The sequence below is a fragment of the Dendropsophus ebraccatus genome, chromosome 2, assembly GCF_027789765.1.
Source record: "Dendropsophus ebraccatus isolate aDenEbr1 chromosome 2, aDenEbr1.pat, whole genome shotgun sequence".
Taxonomy (NCBI): Eukaryota; Metazoa; Chordata; class Amphibia; order Anura; family Hylidae; genus Dendropsophus; species Dendropsophus ebraccatus.
Window position 1 is genome coordinate 133,836,776 of NC_091455.1, and position 22,500 is coordinate 133,859,275.

The window sequence follows — 22,500 nt, forward strand, 5'->3', positions numbered from 1 at the left end:
CGCTGCCACCCCACCCCTTGTAATTCAGCTGTGTACTGCGCATGTCCATGCACATGCGCAGTTCACAGTGACGGAGCCTCAAGTGTAAGTGAACCAGACGGACTCCGTCGGTTCACTTCAATGTTAAGGAGGTGCCGTATAGTGTCTGTGTGTGTGTCGTGAAATGACGTCACACACAGACACTATAAACATGGCAGCCCCCTGTGCAAACATTAATTTGATAAAAACACCCAAGCCTTATGTAAAAAAAAAAAAAAAAAAAAAAAAATACAACACACTTATTTTTTCTTATCACCTTTTATTAAAAAATTTTCAAAAATGTGACACTGTCCCTTTAAGTTGTTAATATGTTAATGTCTAGCACTCATAATCATCTGATCAAGTTATTACAGGACCCAGAATTTCTACCCACTGATCAGAACTTTAGCAGTGTGACCAAATAATGGTTTACATACACATATGGGGCAATGCTGGATCAGACAGAACCTGCTTAAAGGAGTTATCCGGCGTTACAAAAACATGGCCACTTTCTTGTGGAGACAGCATTACTCTTGTTTCCAGTTTAGGTAGTGAAAGGAGCTTGATTGCAAACCACACCTGAACTTGAGAGTGGTGTGGTCTCGAAAAGAAAGCGGCCATGTTTCTCTGGTTGGATAACCCCTTTAACAAATTAGGAAGTTTTGTCTCTGATGGCATAGGCTGGGCACAACATATTGGACACTAATATGACTTGTCTCTGGAAAATGGCAGTTTTCACCTGATCAAATCTGGAGAACACTAGTGGGGTCAAAATTGTTCACTATACTACTTTAGGGTACATTCACACTGAGTAACTGACACTAAGGCAGGCGGGATTCCGTGGGGGAGAGTTTTGCCGTGGAAATCAGCCACATTTACTCTTTTACAGTAAATATATCACTAAAATTTTACTAAATCTTTTTAAGACTTAGCATATTTATACAATTTCCCCCCTAGAATATAAACATAAAAAACACAACCACATAATGCATACATTATTGCGGTAAACAAGTTTTCTTACCCCCTTCAGAGCAGCTGTGATGGGTGTCCGATCAGTTTTATTGACACTTCATCTCTCTTGTTTGCAATGCAGACCTTTTGCTTGAGGTCATTGGAAACAGTGGTGGATATAAAACTTCTGTGTACTTCAACGCTATGTGATAAAACTAAGATACTGGGAACACCATTTGCCTAAGTGGTGGAAGTACTTACTGTATGAATGCTTGTCTTCAGCCCTTCATCTCTCTGAATAAGCTCATCCAGCGTAGTCTTTTGTAGTACCACATCTACTGTTAGGCTCCGTTCTCACAGAGTAAAACTGGCGGAATCCCACCTGCCTCCATGTCATAATGGAAGTCTAGGGCTAATTACTCTGATTAAATTACCTCTTTAAGCCAACTCTATTGCACCATATGTGTATATACACAAAGCGAAGGATATACTCATGTCCCTCCTCTGCTGCGACACAGGTGGATCATGTCCAAGCACAGCAACAGCCTGCAGTTAGTTTTTCTTTAAGTGGAATTTATATTTATTTTAATTCTTGCATTTACACTATGGTTTTATACTCATGCAAAATTTTTTTTTTTTTGCTTTCTCTTAAGGATTTTGTTACAAAGATAGTCCGTCTCCTGGAAAGTCCTTCAACAGCAATAAGAGCGAAAGCTTTCCTGGTCATTTTGCAAGTTTTAATTAGCAACAAAGATATGTTACTTCTCTGCTGCCAAAGCAGGTAAATCAAAATTAATTCAGATGTTAACTTTCTTTTGTGTTTCACCAATGTTAACAAAAATTGGATATGTGTATAAAAATGTTTAGTTGTAGTTTGGGGCTGGAGTACAGCAAGGGAAAACTGAACTCTTGGGGTGAAATTAAAGCTTATGCTTGTGCCACCTATTACTGCTGCTTTGTTAATCCCAAGGAGCCAATTCCCAGCAGTAGTTATCCCTTCACATGCTGGGCGGTCAATAATGACCAACTGGCATGTAAAGGATCTGACAGGGGGATGGAGCTCTCCCTGTCAGCGCCAGTATACCAGCAAATTGAATAGAAAGTAATACTTGACTGGTACTGATCCTCAGGGTGCCATCAACCTGCCTGCTGCTGCTTGATTCCAATCTCTTTTTTCCCCCAGTGACTGGCAGCCTGCAGAATCAAGTCCATTCCCGACTTGGCAAGTTGCATTTATTGATGATTAGCGCCAGTCAGATTTTACTTTTTATTTAATTGGCTGATACATTGGCTTTAACAGGGGATGCTCCCTCCCACTGTCAAATACTTTAGAATTTTTTACATAAATTCTTTTATTAACTCTAAAGAAAACTAAAACCTGACCAAAAAATAAAGACAAGATGTTATTTATACTCCATGCTAAAAAGTTTGGGAGAAAATGCAAAAAAAAGTGTTTTTGCATTGTTCCTCAGAAAGAAATTTACTAAATCAATTTGGGTACCCAAAAATGGTTTCTATATAAAGCATGAATTGGACCTCTTACAGCCATGCATTTTATTTTTTTCCCCAAAACTAAAATTAGTTCTGTCACTAAGGGGTTAAAAATAAACATAATGCATCCAAATTCGGTGCCAAAAATATTTACTTAAAGTGACACTGTCACCCCCATTTTAAATTTTTTTCATCTTTAAAAATGTTTAAATCACTAATTTTGCTCTATCCATTATAATCCTTATTTCACATGTTTAATCATGGTGCTGGTTGATGAGAAAACTGAACTTTGATGAGCTTGTTATTGCGCCACTGGGCGGGGCTTAGCCTCTGAAGCGCCACATCGCTCCGCCCACTACACCGCCATCATTTCTCGCGCAGGCGCACTGGGTGAGTGCCGGGTCCGTCCACAGCCGGGCTGTGTGTGTGCGGTCACAGAGCCCGCGGATTTTAGCAGACGCCGGCATGGTGTGGAAGTCTCCTCACAGCCAGCAGCGAGGCGCTGAGTTAGTGCGCAGGCGCAGTGCAAGTAGGACGGCCGCACTGCGCCTGCGCACTAACTCAGCGCCTCCCTGCTGGCTGTGAGGAGACTTTCACAGCCGCATCGAGAGCTCAGGGGGCATCAGGACGCCAACGGACATTCAGACAGCCCCACCATGCCGGCACTTTGTAAAATCCGCGGGCTGTGCGACCGCACGCACAGCCCAGCTGTGGATGGAGCCGGCACTCACCCAGTGCGCCTGCGCGAGAAATTACGGGGCCGCACGTGCATTACGCTGGGTGATGTGGCTGCGCGCGTCCCGACATCCAGGTGAAGGCTGGGAGGGCCAAACAAGTAGGAGCGGCGGCCTGGAGAGATGACGTAGCCAAGGGGGCGGGGTCAACGGTGGTGTAGTGGGCGGAGCGATGTGGCGCTTCAGAGGCTAAGCCCCGCCCAGTGGCGCAATAACAAGCTCATCAAAGTTCAGTTTCCTCATCAACCAGCACCATGATTGAACATGTGAAATAAGGTATGGATAGAGCAAAATTAGTGATTTAAACGTTTTTAAAGATTAAAAAATTAAAAATGGGCGTGACAGTGTCACTTTAATACATACATTTAAAATCTATGAATAAATAAAATGACATTTTTGGGAGGGTTTTTAGTACAGCCAGTACAGCAGAACCTTAGCAGTTAGGCTAGTCAACAGTATTTATGCATACTCTGCAGGACCTTAGACATGTGACTAGTACTATTGGTCTTGCAAAGCACTATGAAGGAGGAGGAGAAAAAGAGCTGTGGGTATAAGAAAGGGACAAGGAAGAAGTGTCTAGTTTGGAGTGAGGTGTGGGGGGGAGGGGGGTTTAGGTTGACTAGTCTATGTTCTTAGGACGATTTTCAGTAAATTCATAGAGTTTTATACCAACTTACCAGGATCAGTGAATTGAGCGTCTGTCTTCCAAACTTAGTGGGCACACCCAACTTCAAGTGTGTTGTACCAATTAACTGGAATCAGTGAATTAACCGTACGCCTTCCAAATATAGTGGGCACACAGCACTATAGGGGCATGTTAACCAATTTGTTTACATCAGTGAATTGAATGTCCGCTTTCCTTACTTAGTGGGTGCACTCAACTCATAGTGTGTTATACCAATTTGCTTACATTAGTGAAGACAGTGTCTGCCTTTCTAAAGTGGGCACTGGGAAAAAAGATTCTATTGTCACTGAGTGGGTGCTCTGAAATCACTGGCCCTTATCCACAATCTAATAAAATGTCTTTTGTTCCTTCCAAAAATCCTAATACAAGCAATCTATCCAAGCGTGTGAAAAACATTTTGCTTTTCTTAGGGTATGGGCAGTGTCAGTGGTCAAGGTGGCACACAGGGTGGTGCCATTGGAAGAAAAAGTTGTGGGAGTTGTGATCCTAACTGTATTGGAGGAAGGTTTCAGCTACCAGTTTCACCTAGTTGGCAGGTGAACACCAGCCAGGCTAGGATTGCTGACTGGATCTTTCAAAGTTCAAGCTCCATGGCATTCAGTAGCCAATCCCGGAGAGGGCAGTCAACTGATGGGTTGTTTCAGAGCACTGCCACCACCATTCCATAGCAAGGTCAGGATATTTTCAATTCAAAAGATCTTATGGAGAAATGTCCAGAAAGTCAGCAATTGCAAGCCATCTTTGAGACTGCAGGAGTTCAGAGGCCACAAAGAAGTTAGGAGAGCCAGGGAGGGGCAGCTTCAGGGCAAAGTCCAGTCTTGTACTGCATGTCTATGGAGGAAGACAATTCAGGAAAGGAGACCTTTGTCCCAGACTATGAAGATGATGTTACAGACCACACATGGAATATCCAGGGAGAAAGTTTCATTTTACTCCGCTCATTTACCAAAATCCACTGCTGTCCTGGAAGAAAATTGATATTACACCACTGGTCCCCCAATGTCCACTGCTGTTACAGGAGAAAGTGTAATTTTATGCCGCTCATTTACCAATGTCCACCACTATCCTGGGAGAAAATTTCTATTACGCTGCTGATCCACCAAGGTCGACTTCTGTCCATGGCGGAAATTGAATCATTGTCTGGCTCATTGACATTTTTTTTAATTTGTCATTTTCTATAACAACAAAATTAACAAACAACAATAAAATTTCTACTCTGTAATAGTCCCACAATTGTCGCTACTGTAGTTTGGCTGTTTTAATGAGATTCGTTTGTATTCAATTTGCAAATTTTTATGAATCTGGCCCAAAATTCGCGAACCTTGCGAAACAAATTTATAGCTGCTTGTTTATCTCGATGCATAATGCAGTTACTATGAAATTCCTAAATGATAACTATGTTGCTATCAGTATTTATTCTTGTACAGTACTGTATGTGGGACATTTATGAAGGCTGCCGGTGAGATTCGCCCCTTTTCCCTGGTGTATGCCAGCCACATCTCCCGCTTGCCCAATGCTTTCAGGCGTAAATCATGGAATTATGGCAGAAATCTTCACCTACTGAGGAGCAAGTATAGATTTCTGTACCTGCCATATAGCAGGTGCAGATCAGGCCGGATTCACTGGCAGAGCAGTTGGGCGCAGGGCCTAAATTATAACGAGTACACTAATCTTCATAATTGTCTCCCATTCTAAAGCACTATGAAGATGTGGTGGTAGAAAGCCATTTTGAGTGACTGGTCATGAAGCAGCTCATGCAGCTACTTCACACTTATATCATAACCACTTAGCTTTCCTTTGTAACAAGCCTTGGTGATAAATATACCGTTTCTGAAAACTGTCATCTGTGTTGTGAGACTGTAAAATGTATTGACGTGGTGTGAATGGATGTCTCAATCTGTGGGTCTAGATCTCTACAGATACAGCAAAGCTTTAATTTAATTTTACCTAGACAATTGTGTTTTTATATTTTAAAAAGGCAATATCTATTATTTTACTAATTAAGAACAGATACTGATACCTTTTTTTTCTGCTTTTAATTAATTTTAATTTTTTGACTGTTTTATAGTTGCCAACAGTCTCTGTTTTGCCAGGACTGTCCCAGTTTTGAACGTACAGTCCTGGCAAATTAATGTTCCAGGTATGTCCCGTCAAGCCACACCCCCTGTTCTGACCCCTATGCTTTTAACCCTTAGAGGACCCGGCCAATTTCAATTTTTGTGTTTTCGTTTTTTCCTCCCTGTGCTTAACCCCTTAGCGACCCATGACGTATCTGATACGTCATGGTGCCGCGGGGGGTGTTCAGAGCGGGGTTCCGCTGGGACCCTGCTCTGAACGGCGCTGATCCCGGCTGACATGTGCAGCCGGGCAGTGCCTCTATTAGCCGGCACGGGTCTCGTTGCCGCGCCAGCTAATTAAGCCTCTTAAGTGCAGCTGTCAAACCTGACAGCTGCACTTAGATGCTTAGATAAACACATCCCTGGTGTCTAGTGGGACGGATCTCCCCCCCGCGATGCGATCGCAGGGGGGAGATCCGTTCTTTTGCCCGTGCCGGGCCTCAGCGTCGTAATGACGCTGATCCCGGCTCGGCAATAGATTGCTATGGCCTGCAGCAGGCCACAGCAATCTATGACCGATCTGATCGATCTTTGCTGTGTATATACACAGCATTGATCTCTATGAGAGATCAGTGCTGTTTATATACAAGTCCCCCAAGGGGACTTCTAGTTAAAGTAAGAATAAAAGTAAAAATGTTTTTTTATTAATAAAAAATCCCCTCCTCTATTAAAAGTCCAAATCACCCCCCTTTTTCCCATTTTATAAATATAAATAAATAAACAAATAAATAAATAAACATGTTTGTTATCGCCACGTGTGTAATCGCCCGAAATATTAATTAATCACATTCCTGATCTTGCACAGTAAACGGCGTAAGCGCAAAAAAATTCCAAAGTGCAAAATTGCGCATTTTTGGTCGCATCAAATCCAGAAAAAATGTAATAAAAAGCGATCAAAAAGTCGCATATGTGCAATCAAGGTACCGATAGAAAGAACACATCATGGCGCAAAAAATGACACCTCACACAGCCCCATAGACCAATGGATAAAAGTGATATAAGCCTGGGAATGGAGCGATTTTAAGGAACATATGTTTGTTAACAATGGTTTGAATTTTTTACAAACCATCAGATAATATAAAAGTTATACATGTTACATATCGTTGTAATCAAAACGACTTGAGGAACATGCATAACAAGTCAGTTTTACCATAGGGCGAACGGCGTAAATGCAAAACTCCCCGAAATCAAAACAAATTCCTTTTTTTTTCAATTTGACAGCGCAAATGATTTTTTCCCAGTTTCGCAGCATATGTTATGGAAAAATAATGCCTGTCATTGCAAAGTACAATTGGTTTCGCAAAAAATAAGGGCTCATGTGGGTCTCTAGGTTAAAAAATGCAAGCGCTATGGCCTTTTAAACATAAAGTGGAAAAAGCAAAAGTGCAAAAAACAAAAATTGGCTTTGACCTTAAGGCCATAGCACTTGCATTTTTTCACCTAGAAACCCACATGAGCCCTTATTTTTTGCGCCACTACTGTACTTTGCAATGACAGGCTGAATTTTTTCATAAAGTGCACTGCAAAACCAGAAAAAAATTCAAAGTGTGGTGAAATTGGAAAAAAAACGCATTTAGTTTTTTCTGATGGCCTGTAAAAAATTCAAACCATTGTTAACAAATATATGTTCCTAAAAATCGCTCCATTCCCAGGCTTATAGGGCTTTTATCCTTTGGTCTATGGGGCTGTGTCAGGTGTCATTTTTTGCGCCATGAAGTGTTCTTTCTACCGGTACCTTGATTACGCATATGCAACTTTTTGATCGCTTTTTATTACAATTTTTCTGGTTTTGATGCGACCAAAAATGCGCAATTTTGCACTTTGGGATTTTTTTTGCGCATATGCCATTTACCGTGCGAGATCGGGAATGTGATAAATTAATATCAAACATGTTTGTTTATTTATTTATTTGTTTATTTTTATTTATAACATGGAAAAAGGGGGTGATTCTGACTTTTATTAGGATAGGGGGCTTTTTATTAATAACACTTTTATTTTTACTTTTACACTTATACTAGAAGCCCCCCTGGGGCTTCAAACTTCCGCCCGGGGACTGCCTAGAAAACATGGACACAGCTATGGCTGTAATAATATTTTTCCAGGCAGTCTCAGGGAGGTATCCTCCTTCTGCACAGAGACGGCAGCCTAAGGGCCCTATTCCACCAGACGATTATCGTTCAGATTATCGTTAAATCGTTCGAATCGTTCAGTTGAAATGCAGTTAACTATTAATGAGCTAACGAGAAATCATTGATCGCTTTATAAGACCTGGACCTATTTTTATCGTTGCTCGTTCGCAAATCGTTCGCATTGGATAAGACGTCGTTCGGTCGTTGGCAGTAGATACGAACGCAATTGCGAAGAAATAGTGAAGAAAAAACGATCGCAAATACGATCATAAGTAACGATTACCGTTCCATGGAAATGAGTTAACGTTTTCAGGTCTTTCGCAATAGCGGTCGTTTAGATCGTTAATCGTTAACGATAATGCGAAAGATAATCGTTTGGTGGAATAGGGCCCTAAGGGAAATAAGCGTGCAGGTCAGTTCTGATTTAATCATCTGTACTTTTAATTATAAGCCTTGTAGTTAATTATAAGCTTGTAGTTAAAAGCAAGCTGCATTCTTCCTCCAGCCACAAGAGGTCACTCTCTCTGCCAGAATATTTGACAGCAACAGAGGTAAAAACTATGGTGAAATTGCAGAAACCTTAGTCACCCAGCTTTCCTAGCATCTTAGTATAATAGAGGTCACCTAGCTGTACTTAGTTGGATGGAGAACACCCAGCTTTCCCAGCATCTTGTACTCTGTATGATGGAGGTCACCCAGCTTTTTCAGCATCTTGTACTCGTGTATGGTCCTAACAATGAAGACAATATAGGGAAAACTTTTAAATAAAATTTAGACCGATGACAAGCCACATGCGGCAACAAACCCATAATAGTCCACATCCCTTATTGGCTAAGCCTAAGTGTCCCTGGAGAAAAAAGTAAAATGTTGGCAACCATGCTGTTTTTGTTTCTCTATGTGACTATAGGAGCAGCCATCTTGCTTGATCTGGTGTTATTAGCCATAGGAACCTGTAGTCTGGAGATGTCTTACTAAGTTTTATTTATAAAACTTCTGAAATGTCAAAAGCTTTCTATAATGACATTGACACTTTATTTCTTTCCTCATATGTTTTATATCAGAGACATTCCATCATTTTTAGCCTGTCTTTGGATCTGTTCTGTTTTATCTATTTTATGTTTATGTTGGTGAGGTCTCCAGAACAGGATGCAGTATTCCAGATATGGTCTCACTAGAGCTCTATACAGCAGGATCACAATGTCCCTCTTCCTACTGTTTATACTTCCAGCTATAAAGGTCAGCATAATATTAGCTTTTCCACTTGCCTGGCTGCACTGGTGAAATTACTAAGTCTTTACTAACACAGAGCTACAGATACTCTTGTGGCACACCACTTATATCTAGCCTCTGCTTAGAATTAACATCAGAGACATTATTTTATCTATCCTTCAGCCAATCACAAATCAATATATAGTGGTACCTTGGTTAAAGAGTAACTTGGATTTAGAGCAGTTTGCAAGAAGAACTCACTTTTTCAAAATTTTAACTTGGTTTAGGAGCATTTTTTTGTTTAAAAGCTCCCTGTACTGGGTGGAAGGGGAAGTGGGGGAGGGGCAAGGTCTGCATAGCGTGGTCTACAGCACTGTACTCAGGAAGTCTCCCTCACCTTCCAAATCATAGCAGATCCACTTCAGGCTAAGGCTTGCATCAGGGGACAGGACTGTGGAGATTATCTCTTCATAGCTGTAACCCCTCTCTTCTCAAACAGAGAGCTGCATGTATGTGCCCACATATGCCCTGCTCATTCCTCCATGCTCCCTGTAGTCTCTGTCAGCCCTTGTCTTTCCCATCCTCTCCATTCCTGCTATAATGTGCCAGCACTTATACTCAGCTATACATATTGCTGCTATAATGTGCCTGAACACTCAGCTATACACACTGCTGCTATAATGTACCTGCGCTCACACTCAGATGTACACACTGCTGCTATAATGTTCCTGCTCTTACACTCAGCCATTCACCCTGCTGCATAGAAGAGTTTCTGTCACTGTCCTCCTGCACAGCTCTGTGATTCTCACTTCCTGATTGATCCATGCACACACCCCTTTCCCATTGTGATCATGTGACCACACAGACATCTGGCAGCAGCCCTGCTTCTCTATTCTCGCCTGTTGTACTACAATACTACATTATGGGGATCTACACCTCCGTCCTGTATCTACAAACTGCTGCTGTTTTTTCAGGTTTCTGCACTTACTATACATTATGCACCACATGTTGATTGGCTGTACTCTACAGTAACTTAAAATTTTACATAATCAGCTTTCTAAATGTTTGTTTTACCTGTTATTTAGAATAAAAAAATCTGTATTTTTGGGGTGTGAAACCATTTGTCTGCATTTCAATAATTCATTATGGTAAAATTTGCTTTGGTTTAAGAGTGATTTGCATTACAAGCACAGTCTTGGAACAAAGTATTTTAGCTCTCCCTTGTGAGGATAATTCCCTTTAGTCTACCAGTCCTCAACCTTATAATGTTTATCTAATTTTTCTTGATTTTGCATCCATGCTCCCATTTATGTGTGCATTTTTCTAATATGTTCTTTTTGCACTAAGATCTGCGAGAAATATCTAAAGAGTTCCTTTATATGTATGTCATCTGTCTTCCCTCTTTCTCATCAATATTCTGTGCCTGACTGTATATCAACTAGCTGCTCTGTTTATTGTTCTGTTGAGAACAGATAAGGACTATGAAAATTAACACTGATAATAAAAAAGTGGTGAAAGTTGCTTAAAGTGATTGCAAGTGAGTGCACTGGGCCTCCTAGGACTATTTCATAAAGCGTTATTACACTGAAAGATTAGCGGCCTTACTTGGCCGATTACCGGCCACTCAGGTCTATAATCAATATAGCACATGTTGAAAGACAATGATTAGCCCACATGCACGATGTCGGCTAATCGTGGTCATCCAACATGTTGAAAGATCAGCACATCGCTCCATGCATCAGCAACAGCGGTGTCGGGAGGGTGGCCCCTCCCACTGTTCCCCCTTGCTGCCTGCCTGTGCAATAGCACAATGCAGTGACCGGGCAATGGGGGGGGGGGAAGCGAGCACTGACCTGACAGCTTCTGTAAAATATCTAGAGGTGTAATAGGTGTATTAGGGGAGTCTGATGTCAAAAATAAGAAGGTTGGTAATTTGTAATTTGGGGAGTGTCTCTGTAGAGTTGGAGTCTTCTCTACTTGATGCTAAAAACAGTTTGAGAGAGTTGCATGTTTGAATTTAGGAAGGGGAGAATACTTAAAATGTTACTGTAGTTATACCTTTCTAAATTTAAATCAACAGGGGATGTAAATTGAAGTATGTTTGCAAGTTACAGTCATTCAGTCAGGTGTGTCTTATCATTAGGTGCGTTTTATAAAGTGGAAAATACAGCAATGAATGTAAATTGAAAACATGCTTTATTTCACGTACCCTCTTGATTTTGAAAGTTATAACAACAGTGACACTTTAATATTGTGGTATAAGCTGGTGGAGAAAAAACAGTGGTGGGAAGAACTTAGAAATGTATTTACTTGTATATATATATATTTTTTTCTGCAGCTGTGTACTCATGGATGGAAATTGAATGAAGGATATAAATAAAAATGCTGCTTTGCAATATAAGACTTGGAGATATAATATCCTCCCCTAAACCAAGCCCCAATTCTCAGTTGTCAGTCAAAATTAAAAGCAAGATTGTTTACAAGACTGTTTCAGGAACATGCAGATTGACAAACACTATGGACACATATTTTCTGTGCTTACTAATAAGTGCTCCCAATGCAGATTATATAAGCTTTGACAGAAAAATAGTGCTGCATGCAGCTTTATGAATTTTGGTTCCAACATGTAGATGGTATTATAATATGGTCGCTATGTTGCAATGTTATTTAACAGGAAATCTGCAGCTCACTGGACATTTGTGTGCACCCAGATTAAAATATACACATAATAAATTGCATCATTTTCACTCTTCTGCCCCTACCATGACATTTCACTGTGACCTTGGTGGACAGAAATAAGTGGATTTTTTATTGGATTGTTTAGAAGGAAGCATTACATTAGCTTGATTTTAATGAAATATTATTTTTTTCTTCCTGTTGTAACTTTTGAGTCAAATGAAAAAAAAAAAAATAGAAAACCCAAGTGCCTATCCTATAAAAATACATCATGTTTAGCTAAAATTGCTTTGAAGTTAATGAGGACTAACAACATTTTTAGAACACATTGCTCAACCAATAGCTAATGGGGTTGTTTATCAAGAAAATTGGTTTAGACCTGTGAGAATTCATATGTCCTAGAGTGAAGGCTCTTTTTGTACCATAGCTGTGTTTTAAATCATACACCAAATAATGGTAATGAATGTATATTGTTAATAAGCATGAAAGGGTGTCCTATTTAATTCCAACAATTTAAGGTACTGTTGTACTGCAGAGCATTTAATGCAATGATAAATCATTCTTCTGCAGCTCAATATGTCATTTCCCCTCAAGTTTCTTCAGCTTGACTTTGGTGACATTGAAAAAATGATATAATATTTTATATTGTCAAAAGGGCTAATCTTTTGCATTGACTTATTTTCAGACTTGTGATGTACATTGAAAGAGACAGCAGAAAAACCACACCAGGAAAAGAGCAGCAAAGCGTCAACGAATATCTGTCAGTATGTCTGGACCTCCTCATCCATCACATTGTACACGAGCTGCCGGGAATTCTGGGTAATTTGATAGCATCAGAAAAGATAGTGTTGTATTTCTTGCAGTTATTTAATTTTACATTTTATATTAAATTTATCATTTTCATTTTGAGGGGGAATATTTTTTAAGGAGGATGGCGAGGAGTATTTAACATTCTATGGATCTAAAACACTTGCTTATCTTGTGCATTAAAACCTTTGTATTTATGTATGTATGCAAGTATGTATGTATATAGATAGATAAAGTGTTATGGCAGCTACAGAAGTTTTGCTTACTCTCAAGGGTCCTATACATGTTGACAGAGTGTTATGCAAATGTCTGGTAGGTCAAGAAGTCGCTTCTGGGACTTTATCTTGTTGGACTGCACTCTAGAGAAGAGGAGGTGAGGTGGCCACACATAAAGGTGGCTATCTCTGTTGTGGTTTATTGGAGTTCATAACTTCTAGAATATTCAAAACTTTATCTTTTGAGTTTGATCACCTGCCTACCTGTCTTATTAATATAGTAGTAATAAAAAATAAGACTGTTCTTAAAAATTCATTGTAGTACAATATTTCACTATTATTTGTACAGGTGACATTCTCAATTCCTTATCAAATGTGTCTGGACGTAAGCACCCATCCACTGTGCAGGCTAAACAGCTGAAAATGTGCCTTCCTAATATGGCAATAATACTTCATCTTGTAACATCCCAGGTCAAGTATTATTTATTATGGTTTGTAGTATTTGTTCCATTAATGACTTAATGGTAGTTTTTCCTCCTTAAAGTGTTTCTTTAAAAAAACTAAAAAAACATTGATTGTATAGATTTGGCCATTGAAACCTTTTGAAAAGCCATGAGCTGTTCTTAAGCCCCTATTATTCAGGCCGATCAGCAGGAGCAAGCATGCGCCGACCTATCAGATCAGCACTCACTTGTTTCTCGCTCACTGCCAGTGCTAATACACACGCTGACAGCGAGCTGGTTAGTGTGAGGGGGCTACGAGGAGCTGCGGGAGAGGCTCCCCCAGTACTCGTCCAGGTAGCCCATAGGCTTCTGCCCTCACTCCTATTACACGGGGCGGCAGCTAACAGACCGTCGTTAAGGACCTATTGCATGGAACGATTAATAAAGAGAGATTTAGGGCAAGTCTTGAAAAATTTTCGGTTAAATAAATGTTAACATTTTAGGGCTGCCTTTTTTGTTCAGCTTCAGAAGCTTAAAAAAAAAACTATTAAAAGTACTGATATAGAAACACTTAGCAATGTGTATATACTTAGGGTCTATTAACATGTCAGTATAACCCCACCCCCACCCCTGCTATTTTTCATTAGCAATCCACAAATTTTAATCCGTATTGCATCCATATTTTTTGTTGATCAGCAAAAATGAAAAAGTGTGGTTAATAATAATCTAGTCACTATTTGCAGAATGTGAATCCGTATTTTTGTGGATCGCATCCGCAAAAATACAGATCCCATAGGGTACATAGCACAGCCCTGTACACAACTACGGATGAATGGGGCCATTGAAATACATAGATCCTATTGTCTGTCCGCAATTGCGAATAGAGTTAGAACCTAACTATATTATATATTCGCAAGCCTTTCAAAAATATCCTATTTTATTTATATAAAACACTTTTAGATATATATTTAGCTGTTTATAAATGTTTGTTTCATCTGTTTTACATGTTTTTCAGAATAATCATTATTTTTGGGGTGTGGAACCATTTGTCTGCATTTCAATGATTTCTTATGGGAAAATTTGCTTTGATTTGGACCACAAGCCCAAAACAAATTATGCTCGTAATGGGATCGATAGTCACCTGCTATATTATTTTTGCCCGTTATGCTTTTTATTAAAATCTATTTCATTAATATTATTTATATTTTTTTTTCCTAACAGGTATTTCGTCCCCAGGTGATTACTAATGAATTTATCTACAACTATGGCACATTACTAGTAAGTTAACATTTTTTAATACATGACTTTAAATTGTGGATACATTAAATTCCCTGTGGGCTTTTTAATGAAGAAACAAATGCAATTTGCATTTAATGTACCTTATTCCAGTTTAATTACATTACCCATGGGAGGCCTGATTTTATCCATAATAACATTGTTTATGTAAGGATTCTGGTTTTAGTGTGTCATTTTCAACTGTTGTAGGTTTTCCACGTGTGTGTTTTTTTAATGTTCAGTTTCCTTGGTATTCTATTATACTTTAAAATATTTTAACTATTATTGTATTTGTAAAGTTAAGATGTAATTCATTAACTATTGAGGGGAAAATAAATTTAAGAGCATCTTTCCATGTCCTTCATACTGTCTGTTTGTCATTTAGACTTCCATTATCGTTTATCCTGTAATCTGAATGATTCTATCTGCGTCTGGCTTATTAGATAGGGGTTTGAATATTGAAGCTTTTTAGTCTTTCTTGATGGATTTTCAACTCTATTGGCATCCATCCTCTCTTTTTTACATATATTTAATAAGGTAATATAATGGAAAAGTAATGACGTGCTGGGAACTGCAGCTGGCCCCATACAGGAACATTTACTTTAAAAAAATGCTTAGAGGGGTACAGAAAAAAAACCCAGAATATTAATGTTCCTTTCCCACTCCCCTTCTGCCGCCTCTGTCGGCTCTGTCTCAATTTGCAGGACTTCCTGTGTTCGGGTTAGGCACATACACTACCCAATCAGCATCCACAGTGCCACTGATGGCACATGCCGACCTAAAACACACAGGAAGTGCGGTGCATTGGGACAGACCTTCATGATCTTTATGGTGTAAAGCTGAGGAGGTGATGGGAAAGTTTAAAAAGTAAGTATAGGATTTTTTTTTCTTTCCCTGGAATACCATTTTAAGGTAATGTCTCATCTGAAAATCAAGTTTTTATGTTAAATGTTTTTGAGAATGTTGCAAAATGTTTGGTGATGTTTTTCAAATTTAACGTGTACCTCAAATGGTGTGGGTCTATTTTGAGAATATGATTCTTGTACAGCATTGTATAGCATGATAGTCTTTTCTCTAGTGTACATCTATTTTGTATTTGGCACCGGAAAAGGTTTCACAGCGCCTATTGCTCCTTGCTCCCAGCAGCATCTAACTTTACCTTATAAGACAAGCTTCCTGTTACATCCTCATAGCTACCATCTCCAGTAATATACTTAGTGCCAAAGACTTATATTACGCTGGAGATGGGAGCGATGAAGATACAGCTCATCTAATAAGGTATAGTTAGCTGACGTAGGGAGCAGGTAGATTGAGCGTTCTGAAACCTATTTTGGTGCCATATTAAAAAAAAAAATGTATACTAGAAAATAATAATATTGTGCACAAGGGATAGACAGGGCTACACTGAGACTAAAAAGTAGCTTTAGCACACAAACCCCAGGAAGCCACTTACAATATTGCCTCCCCAACCCAAATCACAGAAAAATAACAACACACAATATGTACAGTATTTGGGCACAGTACTCTTTTCAGTAATTAATCGTACCATCAACACAGCAGATAAACTAAAAGAGCAAGATAGCAGCACCTAATAACACAGTCAAGGACAGGCATATTCTTGCTCCCTCTCTCAAACACAAGTGTCTACTGCTATATAAACACCACAAGTACCTAAAAATACCCATTAAAGGGGAACTCCAGATAAGAAAAACTTGTTTTCTATTAAAAGTACATTAAAAGTTAAATATATGTGTCTATACAATGTATTACCGTATCTGTACAGTTCTGCCACACTGGTAGCTGATAGAAATCCAGGAAGTGAAAAAAATGGCCCCTGTGCAAATCCACATTGTCTCCTGCTCCTTCTGCTATCCCCCCTTAGGAGACAAATCTTCCATGCCTCTGTCTAACATTGTGTGTGTTTGCTGAGATCAGGCTGATGATGCAGACAGGGGGCAGGACGTGATCTCACAGGAGGCTTGGCCGGATCCCCCAATTCCCTGAGTGATTTACTATCTCTGCCCAGCCAGAAGCAGGTGTTACACTGATTTCTCTAATTGTGCAGAAGTGTGGAGTGAAATTAGGGCTGTGTTCACACATGTTGGAGAGTCTTTGCAGTACTGCAGCATATTCACAAAAATGATGTAGTAACACAAGTAAATGATGCAGTAACACAAGTAAATGATGCTAAACGGCAGAGAGGATCAGAACCTTATTGTGGGGCTCAACTTCAAAGATAAATCCTTGATCATAATGTGTTTATTCCAATATCAGTGTTAAAGGTAGAGAATACAGCGTGCTGTGTAGTGTTATAGGTAGAGAATACAGCGTGCTGTGTCGTGTTACAGGTAGAGAATACAGTGTGCTGTGTGGTGTTACAGGTAGAGAATACAGCGTGCTGTGTGGTGTTACAGGTAGAGAATACAGTGTGCTGTGTGGAGTTACAGGTAGAGAATACAGTGTGCTGTGTGGTGATACAGGTAGAGAATACAGTGTGCTGTGTGGTGTTACAGGAAGAGAATACAGTGTGCTGTGTGGTATTACAGGCAGAGAATACAGCGTGCTGTGTGGTGTTACAGGTAGAGAATACAGTGTACTGTGTGGTGTTACAGGTAGAGAATACAGCATGCTGTGTGATGTTACAGGTAGAGAATACAGCGTGCTGTGTGGTGTTACAGGGAGAGAATACAGCGTGCGGTGTGGTATTACAGGTAGAGAATACAGTGTGCTGTGTGGTGTTACAGGTAGAGAATACAGTGTGCTGTGTGGTGTTACAGGTAGAGAATACAGTGTGCTATGTGGGTGGGACCACAATGAAATCAAATTACTGCAAATAATTCAGTAACACAATGAAACTGCAATGTGTGAACACAGCCTAGATGTTCTGCAACAGCTTTGGGCAGAGACTAGGCAGGGTGGAGGATTGTGATGAACAGCTGAGGGGAAGCAGTGCATTCTGGAACCTGTAGTACTGTGTACAACTGATGAACCAGGAAGTGCAGAAACACAAAATAGAACAAACCCCCCCAAACAAAAGAATTTTTGGTAGTTTCAAAAATGCAATAGATAGGTAAGTAATGCTTTATGCTTCTGTAGAAGTTAAAAAATTTTTAACCTCTACCTGGAGTTCCCCTTTAAATTATAGTCCTGATTCCACAGAAAGGGTGGGTTCATACTGAGGAATTCTCGCGGATAATGTCCGCGGAATTCTGCTGCCTGTCCGCGCGCCTTTCCACCGGCTCCATACACACCATTCTATGGGCCGGCGTATTCCGCTATCTGCCAAAAGAAGTGACATGTCACTTCTTTCGGCGGATAGCGGAGTACGTCGGCCCATAGAATGGTGTCTGTGGAGCCGGCAGAATGACGTGCGGACAGACAGCGGAATTCTTCGGACGTTATCCACGAGAATTCCTTAGTATGAACCCACCCAAACATAATATATGCACTCCTAACTATGTACATAAAAAAACGTAGAGGCACATTCTTTTGCCACCAATTACTCTGATAATGTGGATAATGTGCCATAAAGAAGCAAACTATCCTGTAAATAATAGCAGAGCATGTATTCCACAAATATATATATTTATATATTTCTAACCAGTTCAAGGACAAGGTATTTTGGTGTCCCTGGCAGATGAAGAGATTAACGTGTCACTGTCGTGAAATTTTTTTTTGCAGAAATCAATAGTCCAGGCGATTTTAAGAAACTTTGTAATTGGGTTTATTATCCGAAAAATGCATTTTTATCATGAAAAAGCAGTTTGAAGCTCTCCCCCCTGTCTTCATTGTTCTCCTATGGAGAGAGCTAAAGAAAAGACCAAAACAGGACAACAAAGAGTTAATCTACAAATCCCTCACGGGATATCTCCTGTGACAGTCACCAGTGACCTGTCTGAGTTCAGATTACAGCTGTCACCCAGCTCCTTGCCTGTAATCCTCTGTTATCTGCTTTCTGCTGCCGGCTAACTCCCTCCTCCCCCCTCCCCTCTCCCTAGAGCAGACAGGGTACGACTCCTGCAACAAGTCACAATTTTCAGATTTTTTGGAGTGGATGAAAAAGAGGAAGGAGGGGGGGACCTGGGAAAAGGCTTTTTACATGCAGATAATGGCAGATTTGGCTAATAAACCCAATTACAAAGTTTCTTAAAATCGCCTGGACTATTGATTTCTGCAAAAAAAAAAAAAAAAAATTACGACAGTGACTCTAAACTGCATCTGCATTAATGCAGGTGACCAAGGCTGGTTTCAGCTGGCACGAGTGGGCTCCTTGTCAATGCAGAAACCAAACATAATTGCACCAGGTCTCCTGCAGTTTCTGGTTCAATGTTTTTTTTTATTGAAGAATTTTTCATTTTACAACAATAATGTAAGGCAATAACATAGTAGCATACAGAATTAAGCAATACGTTAGGTACATATGCAAAGTGATCAGTAGAAACACAGCACCAATTGGTTAGATATATAAAAACATTGTGCATATACAGATAGCATGGACAGTATTGTGTTCTTATCCATTGAGGCAGTATAGGTAGGAGATATGCATAACTCTACTCCTATGTCCTGGGTACAGTATTAAGAACCAAACTGGTACTAAACTCATAGAAACAAAACAAACTATATAACCCAACCAATTCCAGCGGTCATTTGAAAACCCAATAAGGGACTGTGCATTTTGATGTGAAAGTTGTCAGAGGACTGTAGCCCTGACAATATCTCGCCTTCGAATAGGTAAGTGCGGCTAGCAATGAGGGACCCTGCATCAGGTCGTGATGAGAGATGCAACCTACTTACAAGTATTAAAGGAGGGCGGAGGGAGAGTAGGGAACAGGGGACCATTCCTATTAATATGAAATACAGTATTTAGATTCCATCCACCGTTTCCATTTGGTGGTGAATTTTTTGAAGGGCATTGCTCCCATAGTAATAGTTTTTTCATACAGAAAGGTAATGTTAATTGCGGTAATCACCTCCGCTGGGGGGGAGGGGTAAGTCCGAGGACTTCCAATACCGAGACAGGACCAATTTCCCTAACAGGAAAAGTTGGCAGGCTATAGGGCGATAACCAGTGGAGATATCTTCAAAACCTATAAATAGAAACACCGGCTGGGGAGACCATTTTAGGCGTAAAGGGATAAGAGATTGAACCAGTATTTCTGAATATGTGGACATATCCACAGTGTGTGGAGGAGGGAACCGCTCTGTCCGCAACGCCTCCAGCAGAGATCAGAGGCATCTGGATATATTTTGGCAAGTTGGACTGGTGTATAATACCACCTTAACAGTGTTTTCATAGCCGCCTTGACATGGGAGCTACAATGTAAATAGTGGTGTATAGTGTAAAAGGCATGTTCCCACGTTTCAGCAGGAAAGAGGGTGGTCAAGTCCCATTCCCATGACCTATAAGTATGTGGTTTCTGGAAGGACATATATTTGCATACAATATCATATATATATATATATATATATATATATATATATATATAAAGCACAGGCCTTTCATTTTCTTTGCAAAGAATTTGAACACCTTACTTTCTATGCACGTCTCTTAAGGCTTGGAAGAAGCTATGAGGTGACGCACCTGCAAAAATTTATAAAAGTCCCTATGTGGTAAATTAGTTTTAGTTTGTAACATTTGGAACAATTGTAGCTTGTCTTCCACTATTAGGGACCCGACGTCTCTAAGCCATCCCCACACCATGAGGATAGATTAGTATCAGCCAGCTGGGTGTGTAAAAAGGATTGAGGCACCAAGGATAAGGGGAGAGTTCCTACACTGCCAGCATGTTCATGGTATGCCCCCCAAGCCTTGTAGGAGGACTGCACTATCGGGTTGGAGCTATGGAACGGTGATGTAGACCAAACGGTGAGCAGAAGGACCTGTTGAAGTGTATAAGGTGCTACAGCATCCCTTTCTATCTGTACCCATAGAAGGTCCCCAGGTTGGTGCCACTATTCCCTTAATTGTGCAATCATTGTGGCGGTATGATAGGACAAGTGCCATGAAAAACTTTTTCCCAGTAATTGAAGCACATTACAAAGTTATATAACTGTGTAATATGCTTCAATCACCTATCTGCCTCCCTTCCCTGTCTTTCCCCCCCCTCCATCCCCCACCAGGAAGTATAAGAAACTCACACAGACCTAATTACTGTCGTCACCGTCACCAAGCTCTTCTCTCAGCTCCTTCTCCTGTTACACTAGCCTCCCCCCTCCCCTGCCTTGTCAGGTGACAGGCTTGCTCAGCTCCCATTGGCTGAACAACTGCAAGCCATCACTTGGACTGGGGAGGGGGAGGCTGCTGTAACAGGACCTAGAGCAGCCCTCCTGCTGATGACTCATCCTCACGAGAAGGAGCTGCCTGGTGACGGTGACGACAGTAATCAGGTCTGTGTGAGTTAGGACACTTCCTGGTGGGGGGTGGAGGGGGGAAAGACAGGGAAGGGAGGCAGATAGGTGATTGAAGCACATTACAGAGTTATATAACTTTGTAATGTGCTTCAATTACTGGGAAAAAGTTTTTCATGGCACTTGTCCTTTAAGATCGGTTACCCCAACCCTCAAGCCAGTTTATGCTTGCCCAAGATATCTGTTGCCAGGCGTGGTCTTTTACTTGCCCATATAAACTTAGTGACAATGCTCTGAGCTTTGGTGAAGAAGAGAGCGACTGTAATTGGTAGGGTCCTAAATAGGTATAAAAATTTTGCCTAAAGGAACATTTTAAATGATGCAACCCTGCCCGGTCTCCTGCAGTTTCAACCTTTGCACTGCAAAGGTTAAAGCCAGTGGGTGAAACCTGCAGGAATAACTGTTATTCTGGGGTAAAACCTGCATTGCAGCTCCACTTTGGGTTTTAGTTGCAGTATGTGGATGAGATTTCCGGCCTTTATGCTGCTACTGTATGCCAAGACCTGTATTACCAATAATACCAGTATACAAGGGACATATTTTCGACCACGCTATGACAAATGCCATTACCCACTATACAGTTACTAAATAAAATCCTATACTAAGACCAATATCTTCTATACAGCTTATCTATATTGTACAAATGATCACAGTGCAATTATATCCAGTGACCCGCAGGAAGCCTCTGGAATTGTTTACTTTTCTTTTTCTTTTCCATATAACCTGGGCCACAACTTAGGGGCCTATTCCACGGAGCGATAATCGCTCGGTGAAATAGAGAAAACGATCAGCCGATCGTGTCATCGGCTGATCGTTTATTTAGGCCCAAACCTAAAACCATCGGTCACCAACCGCGCATCACTGCGTGGAATAGCGATGTGCGGCAGGCGACCGACGATTGCTGCTTGAATCGTCGGTCGCCTGCCGCACATCGCTATTCCACGCAGTGATGCGCGGTTGGTGACCGATGGTTTTAGGTTTGGGCCTAAATAAACGATCAGCCGATGACACGATCGGCTGATCGTTTTCTCTATTTCACCGAGCGATTATCGCTCCGTGGAATAGGCCCCTAAGTTGTGGCTTCTCCTCCGCTCCGTCTTAATCCCGGTCCCACACGCAGCAGCAGCTTCGGTGTCACCTGACTGAGCTGTCAGACCGCTCAGCCAATTGCAGGCCGCGGCCAGTGATCGGCTGAGCAGTCTGACAACTTAGTCAGGCCGCTCCAGAGTTGATGCTGCGAGCAGGATCGGGATGAAGACAGAGTGGAGGAGAAGCCCTGCTAGGTAATGTATGCTGCAAGGACTGCAAGGACATCTGTAATGATGTCCCTGCAGCCCTCGCT

The 22,500-nt window shown here is 40.8% G+C and overlaps 1 protein-coding gene across 1 annotated transcript in view; it reads left to right on the forward strand.

Moving 5' to 3' along the window:
• Positions 1-22,500, forward strand: part of ULK4 (unc-51 like kinase 4) — a 653,509-nt gene that overhangs the window by 318,981 nt on the left and 312,028 nt on the right. The window contains exons 21-24 of the mRNA XM_069959686.1: positions 1,623-1,750; positions 12,696-12,829; positions 13,382-13,503; positions 14,697-14,753. Coding sequence (XP_069815787.1) covers positions 1,623-1,750; positions 12,696-12,829; positions 13,382-13,503; positions 14,697-14,753 — 441 coding nt within the window. The remainder of the gene's footprint in view (positions 1-1,622; positions 1,751-12,695; positions 12,830-13,381; positions 13,504-14,696; positions 14,754-22,500) is intronic.